This window comes from Lathyrus oleraceus, chromosome 6, assembly GCF_024323335.1.
Source record: "Lathyrus oleraceus cultivar Zhongwan6 chromosome 6, CAAS_Psat_ZW6_1.0, whole genome shotgun sequence".
Lineage (NCBI taxonomy): Eukaryota > Viridiplantae > Streptophyta > Magnoliopsida > Fabales > Fabaceae > Lathyrus > Lathyrus oleraceus.
In genome coordinates this window covers 224,966,904-224,979,586 of record NC_066584.1, presented here as the reverse complement: position 1 = coordinate 224,979,586, position 12,683 = coordinate 224,966,904, and the positions used below count along the sequence as shown (strand labels likewise).

The following is a 12,683-nucleotide window of genomic DNA, read 5'->3' as shown; positions in this document are numbered from 1 at the left end:
TAATCAATAGTTAATCTCAAATTTTTATCGTTACAATATTGATTTGATCTTTGAAGTGTTAACCTTGCAAGTTTCTCCGGTTTCCACCCTATTAGAAGCTAAAGTCTACGCTAGCAAACCGTATTAAATCTTGTTTCTAATAACAAAATTACATGCGATCCAATGAAATGACTATTCACATAAGATTAGCCGTCGGATTAACCCTTAACAACCTTAACAACGATGGTTACATTAGACGATGTGGAAGAAAGTAAGCCGTACGAAGGGAAACCTAGTTGGCTAATTCCCACACAGTCAAGTATCATATCCATTCCTGTACCACTAATATTACATTTCCAACTCAACGATAATATACAAAAATTTCATTCATAGCCTCACACACTCTCCTTTCCCCAATCCCTCATCTTTCTCTTTTTTCTGTGTAACTTGAACGCATTACACAGAGAGAGTGACTGAGAACTGAGGGAAAATGGAGAAAATGGCACTCACTTCTCAGAACTCTCTATTATTCTCATCCACAACACTTCCAAAGCATCCTTCTTCTTCTCCACTCTTCTTTTCTAAACGTAACAACCTTTTTGGACTTCCTTTATCTTCTTCCAAACCAACTCTTCGAATTTCTTCAAGGAACAATAGGTCAATCAAATGTTCAATTTCCGAAGTCACTGAGCCGAAAACTGGTAATTCAATTCAATCTCTCTATTCTCCACGGTTCATACTTGCTGATTTTATCATGTTTTTGATTGAATTTGTTTGTTCTTATTTGTATCTCAGAGAAGAAGAAATTGATGAGAAGAGCAGATATTAGAAATATCGCAATTGTTGCTCATGTTGATCATGGAAAAACAACTCTCGTTGATGCCATGCTCAAACAAACTAAGGTACAATTTCACACACAGTTTCTGATTATAAACTTGTTTTTTCTTTGAGAATTGAGATTGATTTCTATGTGATCAAAACTTTGTTTTGTTATTGTTATCATCAACTTGAGATAATATAGATTTTTCTTTTGTGTAGGTGTTTCGTGATAATCAAACTGTACAAGAAAGGATAATGGACTCTAATGATTTGGAGCGTGAAAGAGGAATCACTATACTGAGTAAAAATACATCTGTTACTTATAAAGATGCCAAGATTAATATCATTGATACTCCTGGTCACTCTGATTTTGGAGGTGAAGTTGAACGTATCTTGAATATGGTCGAAGGAATCCTTCTAGTGGTACTTACTCCAAATCCTTTTGTGATTCACTCGAAAACATCTTTATGCACAATTGAGTTGATAGTTGTTTTCACCGATGCAACCCTCATGCACTTTGCCATATTCTTTTCCTTTTTTGATAGAGTATTATGGCGAAATTTGATCCATGTAGCTGACCTTAATTAGTGGGATAAGGCTTGGTTGTTGTTGCTGTTATTGTTTGGGGTTGGGTGTGTGAAGGAGTGATAGTTTCTGTTAGGTTGGTTCAATACTTCCATAACTTAGGTCTTTCATATATAGTTTCAAGTGCTAGTAATTGTTGTGTTTGATGGAGAATCTTATCTAACTTTTTATTCTGAATGATTAATTTTATGCCTTCCTTTCATGTCTTCACACCTAATCTATAATATATAAATATTGGTTTGGGATTTTTGAATGCAAGGAATTTTTAAACTTGCCATTTTTAATTCTCAGCTACTTGGATTGTAATAGTATCCTTATTCTTTGGGGATTTATATTTTGTTTATAAGAAACAAAGTTTTGGTTTCCTTTGCTACAAAATGTGTTATACTTTCTCTCTAATGTAAATGCTTTATTTTTCAAAACTTAAAAATGTGCCTTCGTGTAATATATATATATGGTTTATCAAGCTTCTATTTGCTTGTGTAGGTAGATTCCGTCGAAGGGCCAATGCCGCAGACAAGGTTTGTCTTAAAGAAGGCTTTAGAGTTTGGTCATGCGGTTGTTGTGGTTGTGAATAAAATAGATAGGACTTCTGCTCGCCCTGATTTTGTTGTCAATTCTACCTTTGAACTCTTCATTGAGCTAAATGCAACAGATGAACAGGTATGCTTGTGATATATCTCAAATAGTTTGTTTTCTGTGTTTTACAAATTAAGTTGGAACTTGGAAGTTTATCAGTAGTAAGTTCATCTGTGATTTCCTTACTCACAATTATCTGTGGGAAAGGTATAAAATCTTCAAGATTTTGAGTTTTTTTTTCTTCTGTTTTTGTAGTGTGACTTTCAGGTAATATATGCAAGTGGTATTAAAGGGAAAGCAGGGCTGTCTCCTGAAGATCTGGCAGACGACCTTGGGCCATTGTTTGAATCCATCATGAGATGTATCCCTGGACCACGTATTGATAGAGATGGCTCACTCCAAATGCTTGTTAGTAGTTTTTATAATTTTGCTTCTCTGTCCTTTCTATTCAATTGTTCCGTTAATTTCATTTTGTATAATGGTAAGTATGTGATTCTAATAATTTAGTGCCACAAGGGAGACATAAATAAAAGCAGTTGAAGATCTTTACTATTTTATTCAGTTGAGGGAAAATATGCTTGACAACTCTGTCTAATTTCTGTGTTACTTGGATGATACTATTTCCTTGCAGGCACGACCATTTATGAAGTCTGTAGGATATCTTTAGTCCAAGATTATAGTTTTAGTGGACTATGAAATATTTCAAAATACCAATAAACTCTCAATTTTCACATTTAAGCATCATGACCAAAGTATGTGAAGTATATATACAGCATCTAATATGTAGTCATACCATTCACTTATGCATCAACTAGGTTACAAGTACCGAGTATGAAGGACATAAAGGGCGTATAGCAATTGGGCGCTTGGAAGCTGGGGTTTTAGAAAAAGGAATGGAAGTCAAGGTGTGTATCTCTTTTCCTTTATTTTATTGTTCAATTTTCTGAATTCCTCCATGTTAATGCTTCACTAATTTTACAAGGTAATGAATATTTGTGCATAATAAGTGAAGTTTGCTAAATAACGATCATTTCCACTAACTCACTTTTCCATATGTATGACTCCTTTTCAATTTTTGGGAGAGATGAAACAGAGAATATTAAGGCCTTAATTTCAATTTTGCTTTACCACTCATAGCATGGTTTTCCCCAGATTTGCACTTCAGAAGATTCATGTAGATATGGAAGAGTTAGCGAGCTTTATGTGTACGAAAAATTCTTTAGGGTCCCTGCCGAAAGGGTGGAGGCTGGGGATATATGTGCAGTATGTGGAATTTCTGATATTCAGGTAAAGGTCGAGAGTTTTTAGATGAAGTGCATAATATTGTATTTCAGTATCCTTATTAGCCATTGCCTCTCAGATTGGGGAGACAATTGCGGATAAATTGACTGGGAAGGCACTACCGTCCATTAAAGTGGAAGAACCAACAGTAAAAATGGCTTTCTCCATAAACACTTCACCTTTTGTTGGCCGTGAGGTATGTATATAGAATAATATTTTATTTCAGAAATAAAAAATCTTCTATTTGTATCTTCTAGTTCTACTATGTTGACATCCGGATAATGTCTGTTGGACACAATAATTGCTATTAGATTCGGCTTTCTTGGTAATTTTTAAATTTGTTTCATAGCTACGCAAGAGATTGACTAAAACTTATTTTGTACTTTCCAGGGAAAGTATGTTACCAGTAGGAATTTAAGGGACAGACTTTATCGCGAGCTTGAGAGAAATCTGGCTATGAAGGTTGAAGATGGTGAAACAGCTGATACATTCATTGTCAGCGGTCGTGGAACTCTGCATATCACCATACTCATTGAAAATATGTAAGTGTGTGTATGTGGTGTGTGTGAGAAAGTTATCTATTTCTCGTCAATAATCCAATTCTTGAAATAATATTGCAATCTTCAGGCGAAGGGAAGGATTTGAATTCATGGTTGGGCCTCCCAAAGTTATCAACAAGAGGGTTAATGACAAAGTGTTGGAGCCGTATGAGGTAAATTCCCGATCAATTTTTATTGCTATTTAAATATAAAAAATGACTATACATGATACAATCATTTGACAGATGCTGAACCCTAGTTATTTTCCTATATAACTGATATCCTTATTTAAGGATAAAATCTAGCCTAATTGACATGATTAACTGCTTTTGATTTTTCCCGTGTCTGCAACATGAAGGTCGGTTGGAATCTATAAATATTTCTATTCTAATCTATTGTGTAATTGCATGTGCCAAAATCCCATTTATTTATGTTATTAAAAGAGCACATGAAGGATCTTTTGATGGCCTTTACATTATGTCCAATAATCAACAATCACAATCGTAAAAATTAGCTTCTAATTTCATTCTAAGCATATAATCAACATTATCGGTTATACAAATATATTAAGATGGTGTTATATAAGAAATGCAAGGCTTAGCAAGTGCAAGATAAGGTTTTCTACAATAAATTGACAATGGGTCTAACTCTTTCCTTGACCGTATCATGCCGGTAACTTACGACTCTAGATTGCCCATTTTCTTCACAGGTGTCTTTTCAATTTGTATTTCTTGAATTATATATTTATATATATAGACTCACTCCTAATCAACCCTATTAATTAAGGAAAGATTTAATACAATAATATCCTAATTGATACTATTAATAAAAACAATAATGATAAAACAATATCTCAACACTCCTCCTCAAGATGGTGCATATACATCATAAGCATCCATCTTGTCACATATGTATGTAATCCGAGGTCTTCGAAGAGATTTTGTAAAGAAGTCATCAAGTTGATCTGTGGAATTAACTAAGGAGGTTTTGATGGTCCCAGTGGTAATCTTCTCTCTAAGAAAGTGACCGTCGACTTCTATATGCTTTGTTCTTTCATGAAAAATTGGATTGGAGGAGAGTTGCAAAGCTGATTGGTTGTCACATACAAGTTCCATAGGGCCATCTATCACTTGCATCTCCTGCCCAATTAACATCTGAATATCCAATGATATCAATGTTGTCTATATCACAAAAAACAAACCCTTTCCAGGTGATCATTTGATATACTTAAGGATTCGAATAACTGCTTCCCAATGGTTGTCACAAGGAGAATTTAAGATTTGACTTACTACACTGACCGAAAAAGATATATTAGGTCTAGTCAAGGTAAGATAATTCAACTTTCCTACAAGTCTTCAATATCTTCCCGGATCAGTATATGGCTCCCCTGATTAGGGAGAAACTTTACATTAGGATCCAAGGAGAGTCAACTGGTTTGCAGTTTGTAAGATCTATTTCTTCAAAAATATCAAGAGCATACTTCCTTTGAGAGATAACAATATCTGACTTTGATTGAGCTACCTCAATTCCTAGAAAGTAACGAAGAGAACCCAAGTCCTTAGTCTGGAAATTCTGAAATAAGTGTTGTTTTAAAGCCTTGATACCCTTAAAATCATCACCTGTAATTACAATGTCGCCAACATAAACCACTAGATAAATATATTTATTGGAGGAGCATTTGGTGAAAACAGAGTGATCTGATTCACACCGGTTCATCTTAAATTGTTGCAACACTTTACTAAATCTTCCAAACCATGCCCGGGGTGATTGTTTCAAGCCATGCAAAGACTTGTGTAATTTACATACCCGATTACACTCCTCCTGGGCAACAAATCCAGGAGGTTGCTCCATGTAAATCTCCTTTTCCCACTTACCATGCAAGAATGCATTCTTGATATCCAATTGAAATAGAGGTCATTGTTTCATGGCAGCCATGACTAGAAAGAGGCGAACAGATGCCATCTTCGTAACAGGAGAGAAAGTATCACTATAATCTTGACCGGGGACTTGAGTGTATCCTTTTGCGACTAAGCGAGCTTTCAATCGATCTACATGTCCATCAGGACCCTACCTTAACATTAAATATCCACCTACAACCAACAACAGATTTTCTAGGTGGGAGAGGAACAAGCTCCCAAGTATGATTAGATTCTAAAGCTGACATTTCATCAAATGTTGCCTGTCTCCACCCTGGATGGGATAAAGCTTCCTGAATAGTTTTAGGGATAGAAATAGATGCAAGTGCAGTAACAAACGCACAATAGGTAGGAGATAATCGGTGATAAGACACACAATTATAAATAGGATAAGGGTTATGGGTTGAACGATTACCTTTACACATGGCAATGGGCAAGTCAGGAGATCGGAACGGAGCAAGGGTGGAGGCGCTTAGAATAGGAGTTGAATCATGTGGTCTCAACCAGAGTTTTCGATCGCGGCCGCTCACGGCGCTATCCCGGGCGGTCCGATCGGAGCGGCCACCCATCGCGCGAGAAGAAGGGGGCGGAGCGCCGTTTGAAAATACGTCCGATATCGCCGCAAACACGGGTTGCGGTTCGCGCCCTGCGTGGGCGGTTATGGGCTTTTGTTTTTTTTAAAATTCTTTTATGCAAAAAGGGAGATGAAGTGGTAGGGAAGATAGAAATAAGAATGAAAATGAAGTGGTAGGGGAAGAGGTTGATGAGATACGGATAATAGTATTAAATTTAAATCATTGGGAATATCACACAACCCTATACAGTTGTATAAGGAGTGGATGGGGTACCTTTAATGTTAGTATCTATGATAACTTTAAGCTAAATAAGATTTACATAAATCAATATAATAAAATATTTAGATGAGAGATAAGTATTTGTTAGAGTGAGAAAAGAACAAAGTCACGGGGGCTTCAAAGGAACAGCGGTATAACATACTGCAACAGCTATATACCTATAATTAAGGCTTTTAATTTTAAATTTATTATAAAATAATAATTATTTAATTCATTTAATATTATAATTTAAAGATTATTTCATTTATTTATGATAATTTTTATGTATATGTATATAATTTTTTAATTCATATAATTAGTTTAAAAATTTATTCCGCTATCCCACTTTTGAGGTCGACCGCTCCGCTATCCGGGATTAATAACTCTGGTCTCAACCTTCTCTCATAGGTAATGCCATACTGATTCAACTGAGATGGAGACTCATCTATCACAACGGGTGGACTTCACGATAAAGGACTGGACTCCAACGACTCAAAGTAAGGAGTATGCAAAACTTGATGGGAAAGTATGGTACGTCCTCAAAGAATGTAACATTTGCAAGACGTTAGAAACAGTGTGTAGAAGGAGAGTAACACCGATATCCCTTTTGGATGTGGAAGTAGCCCAAAAAAACACATTTGATTGATCCCTTTTGGATGTGGGAGTAGCCCAAAAAAACACATTTGATTGCGCAAGCAGACATTTTATCCTGACCTGGGGACAAATCATGATCAAAACAAGTACATCCAAAGACACGAGACAAAATAGCATATAAGGGATCTGTAGGATGCACCAGGGAATGAGGAACCTGATCGTTCAACACAGAGGATGGCATCCGGTTAATTAAATACCGGACAGTAAGAACAACATCACCCCAAAATTTTAGAGGTAAATTGACATTTAGCAAAAGGGTACGAGCAGTGTCAACAATGTGTCTATGTTTTCTTTCATCAACACCATTTTGTTGAGGCGTATGGGGACAACTCGATTGATGTACGATGCCTTTGGAGTGCATGAAAGAGTTGAAACGATCAGAAAAGTATTCTTTTGAAACAACTCAGAACGATTTTTCATTAAAAACATCCAAGTACATCTTGAGAAATTATCAATAAAAGTAGCATTATACCTATACCCTAGGGTAGAAGGAATCCGACTAGGACCCCACACATGGAATGAACGACGTCAAAAAGAGACAAAGCTCTGTTATTAATGCGAGGGAAAAAAGAAACTCAACATGTTTTCCTATCTGACACGATTCACATTGTAAGGACTCTAAATGAGGAAGACCAGTCACCATTTTCTTCAATTTTGATAAACTCGAATGACCTAAACGACGATGCAGAAGATCAGGACATCTATTAGTAGCACATATAGTGGAAGTGGGTGGTTGAAAATAATAAAGACCACTAGATTCAATTCCGACTCCAATAGTTTGTCCCGTACTCCGATCCTGTATCAAAAAGGAATCAGAAGTAAATGTTATGACACAGTTTAAAGAGTTGGTTAATTTTCTTATAGAAATCAAATTGAAAGGGCAATTAGGAAACAATAAAACAAAATTCAAATAGGGTGAGGGAATAAGTGATACTCGTCCAACACCGGTTGCCTCAACTTAAGATCCATCCGCAACAGTAATATAATGTGAAAATTTAGGTGGTGATAATTAAGAGAAAAGTGAGACATTATTGGTCACATGGTCTGACAATATGATGCCTCACTTTATATTAAAATAATTTGTATTACCATTTAATTTAGCCGTGGTAATAACAGATGTTCCTTGAAACGCATACCAATAATGCCTCACCATTTAATTTAGCCGTGGTCACTTGGTATGCTTCAATTTATCTGTACGGCGAAATAGTTCTTATTAACATTTCAAATAGTTCATACCAAAATCCATAACCCATCAAATAGGAGTAGCATGAGAAAGACAAACCATAGAATTATCAGTACGAGCAATAATAGTCGAGGAGGTGGCTTGTTGTGCTTCCTTCAATCACAAATACTCCTGATACTCATCGGCAAAGAAAGTAGTTTCGAGTTCACCCTTTGATTCACAGTTTGCAGTGGTTTGAGCAACATTAGCAGTTTTGTTCGGATAGCCATGTAAGTCAAAGCACCGATCTTGAATGTGCCAATCTTTCCTACAATGAGTGCAATAGAAGTTACTTCTACCTCCTCTACCACGACCGCGTCCACCACGTCCTCCATTACTAAAGTTAGAAACAAAAGTAAAGGACTTAGGAGTAATATGAGTGTCATCACTTGGTAGAGATACCTGGACAAGACGATCAATTAGTTCTTCTACCGTAGGGATGATAGTATTTGTTAACGCTTGGTCTTTAACCGAACTATATTCTTTAGAGAGGCCATGAAGGACAAACACCATGAACATATTGTCAAGCTTTCCCAATATCTTTGTAATATCATCACTAACCAGCATAAGTTTGAGGCCATCAATAATAGATTGAGCATGGGTGAGATATTCTGATAAGTCTTGATCATTCATCTGAAGAGTAGCCAAATTGCGGACCGATGCATACATTCTTTGAATATCGTTAACATAAAGGTTTTTAGCCTTCTGCCAAACCTCATAACATGATCTATACGTACGAAAGTGTGCCATCAAATTTGGTTCAATATAATTCCACAACAATGATACAAGTTGATAATCAACGGCTTCCCAATCATCTTTTATCTCTTTATCAATTTGAGAAACCTTTTTAGTAAGATGGTCTGACAGACGTTGTCCTAAAAACCATAACTTTATCGAAGCATACAAATTCAAATAGTTCTTATTACCATTTAATTTAGCCGTGGTAATAATGGATGTTCCTTGAAGCGCAAACGAAATAAGACTCTTTTTGGGAGGATTCTTCTTGTTGAGAAATGTGGTTGGACCTAACTCAACCCTACAAAACCGGTTGGTAGAGTGAACACTGCCCCCACTTATAAACACATGTTTAGGCCATATATTATCCGATGTGGGACTCTTAACACCCCCCTCACGTTCAGGATTAGACAACTAGAGCGTGGAAATAAATGGTGGGTGGCCTGATAGCGGAAATCATAGTAGGTGGTCCACCGGATCTTAAACAAGGCTCTTGATACCATGTTGAGAAATGTGGTTGGGCCTAACTCAACCCTACAAAACCGGTTGGTAGAGTGAGGACTGCCTCCCCTTATAAACATATGTTTAGGCCATATATTATCCGATGTGAGACTCTTAACACTTCTCAACAACACTATTCTTTGGGCTTGAAATTTCTGTCATGATTTCAACATCACCAACTAAAGAAGTCTAGATCGCCGAAACAACACACAAGAAAAAATAGGGTTGTGTACCAAGAAAAAAATAGGGTTGTGAACCAAGAAAAAAAATAGGGTTTTGAACCAAGAAAAAAATAGGGTTTTGAATCAAGCTCTAGATATCATCTTGAATATGAATTTCTTGTATTATTATGTGGAGAAAAATACACATATATAAGTCTAAGCCTTCTAATCAACTCTACTAGTTAAGGAGAGATTTAATACAATAATATCTTAAATAATATTCTAATTGATACTGCTAATAAAAATAATAGATACATAATAATAATAATTATAATAATAATAATAATAAAACAATATCTCAACAGTGTCTATTCATTTTTTAAGTTGAACTTGATATTATTACAATCAAATGCAGGAACTTTGTTCTTTCCATTTATGCTAACAATTAGGATTGTTAGTTAAAACTGAGTTACTTAAAAGCTTTAAGTTATGATATACTGTACTGAGTTTTCTCCGAAAATGTTTGAGCCCCTTCACACATTCATACTTATTTTAATTTGTGGAATGGTTGCAGATTGCAACTGTGGAGGTACCGGAAGTGCACATGGGAGCTGTTGTTGAACTTCTTGGCGGGAGACGAGGGCAAATGTTTGATATGCAAGGAGTTGGGTATGTAAATTGTTATGCTACTACTTTTATTATGATATAATTTACCACCAAAGTTATAGCTTTATTATGGAAACATTACATTGTAATAAAGCAAATTTTCTTAGAGAATCTCCAGTATTGTTAGGATGTTCTACTCATGTAGTGGTTTTGTATGTTTGTGTTTTTTATTTTGTATTGATATTGATTTACCTGTATACTTATCGGGGGAGGATTGTCTCCCGTGAAAAATTCACCGGAGAGAATAAAGTGAAACATCTCACCCTAGAGTTATTTTAAAATATTATTATAGTTTTTAATACAGAAAAATGAAGGGTTGAGATTTCACTGGAAAATAAGTTGACTGGAGACAATCTGCTCCCATACTTATGCCTTCCAGATCATTGTGTGTCATAATCATAGGTTCTCACTGATTCATTGTTTGTAATTATGTGCTTGTATTTTATCAAAATGTAATATGTTGATTTTATAGTATCATTTATTTCAATGAGTATCAAATTCACTCTCTAAATTACAGTTTGTCCTACAGTTTAGAATATCTTTAACCGTGAGATTAATATAGCATTCCGTCCTAATCATTTCAATATTTATTTTTGGTAGATCGGAGGGAACTACACTACTCAAATATAAGATCCCAACCCGTGGTCTACTTGGATTGCGTAATGCAATTTTAACTGCTTCCCGAGGGACAGCTATTCTCAACACTGTATTTGATTGTTATGGGCCTTGGGCTGGTGACATGAATACTCGGGATTTAGGCTCGCTGGTAATGTCTGCATTACCAATCATAATATTAATCTTTGAAATCCAAAACACTTTTGTTTGCGAATGTTTCCTTCACTCATTAATAATACGTACTGGAATTTCAGGTTGCTTTTGAGGGTGGAACAAGTACTTCTTATGCAATCGCTAGTTCCCAGGAGAGGGGGCATATGTTTATAGGTCCTGGAGCAGAAGTTTATAAAGGTCAAATTATTGGCATCCATCAACGCTCTGGAGACTTGTCCTTGAATGTTTGCAAGAGAAAAGCTGCAACGAATATTCGTTCCAACAAGGAACAATCAGGTGAGAAGCAGCTACATTGCAATTAACATGTTATGTGAAATACATATATTCAATTTAGGGGGTTTGGTGCAATTTTTGGTTCCCTTAAAGATTTTTATTTTGACTTCAAATAATATATTCTTTTAATTAATTAATTATTTTAAGTCATTAGTTTATCCCAAGCTACTTTGTTTGCAATTAATCTAGAACTATGGAGCACTATACTTCAGATTGAAGGTGTGTCTAAGTGTCTGACAACAATATGACACTAGCACTTGTAACTACATACAATCACTTCTATTTTCTAAGATTATGTGTGTATGTGTCAGTGTCGGTAATTTGTCTTTGTTTGTGTTTGTATAAGCTCCTTGTTTTGTTCATTTTGGCATTATGTTTTCTTTTTCTTCTGTTTATAATTCTTTCAATTTATTATCGTATAATAGCTTAAAAAAATCAATTTACCTTACTCCCTTGTGCAGTGATTCTTGATACACCATTGGATTATAGTTTGGATGACTGCATTGAATACATTCAAGAAGACGAACTAGTAGAGGTCACCCCCCAAAGTATAAGAATGTGCAAGAATCCAAAACTTGCAAAGAAAGGAAAGTAGACTTCCACTGTGATTCTGTGAAGCAGTAACTTGCAGATGCTTTATAAGGCAACTCTGCTAAATCTACGTAACTTCACTACCCTTTGATGCAATGTCACATATATTTGTCTGAAACTGCAGAATGATATAGGAGTTGGCGAAATGCCTTATTCATCGTAGCAACTGTTCACAGTTGATTTAGAGGATAAAATTATAGTGAATTTTGATCCATGTAGCCGATACCATTTAATGGGATAAGACTTGGTTGTTGTTGTTGAAAGTCCATATTTATCGAAAGCAAGGAACATCAAAATACGAATTGTTCATGATATGATTGTGTGATGTTCGATAGCTTTCCTAGTCTTCATATATAGTCAGATACTGTGTTTTTCCCTTTAATCATACAAGTTTCAGAGGAAAGAAACTTTAGTAATTTGAAGTTCGACTAAGAGGTAAATAAAACCTTAATTGCTTGTCTTCTCATGCAACAGACCATGGATGTGGCACTTGTGTATGGACTTCATAATGAAAGGTGACTGGATTTTTCCATTAAATCACTAGATATCGGCTTATAAAC

General features: G+C 35.6%; 1 protein-coding gene across 1 annotated transcript; it reads left to right on the top strand.

Moving 5' to 3' along the window:
- The first annotated feature begins 309 nt into the window (after nt 1–309).
- On the top strand, nt 310–12,435 carry LOC127098458 (putative elongation factor TypA-like SVR3, chloroplastic). The gene is made up of 14 exons (XM_051037062.1): nt 310–680; nt 775–881; nt 1,018–1,221; nt 1,870–2,046; nt 2,218–2,370; nt 2,778–2,867; nt 3,115–3,249; nt 3,323–3,439; nt 3,634–3,785; nt 3,871–3,955; nt 10,379–10,473; nt 11,071–11,236; nt 11,340–11,535; nt 11,994–12,435. Exons 1-14 carry the CDS (start codon nt 470–472, stop codon nt 12,125–12,127), a joined length of 2,022 nt encoding a protein of 673 aa, XP_050893019.1. The 5' UTR covers nt 310–469; the 3' UTR covers nt 12,128–12,435.
- Nucleotides 12,436–12,683: the final 248 nt, after the last annotated feature.

Coding starts and splice junctions, on each gene's coding strand:
- LOC127098458 (XM_051037062.1), top strand. CDS start 470: ATGGAGAAAATGGCACTCACTTCTCAGAACTCTCTATTATTCTCATCC. Junction 3,440..3,633: donor CACCTTTTGTTGGCCGTGAG/GTATGTATATAG, acceptor TGTACTTTCCAG/GGAAAGTATGTTACCAGTAG. Junction 11,237..11,339: donor CTCGGGATTTAGGCTCGCTG/GTAATGTCTGCA, acceptor CTGGAATTTCAG/GTTGCTTTTGAGGGTGGAAC.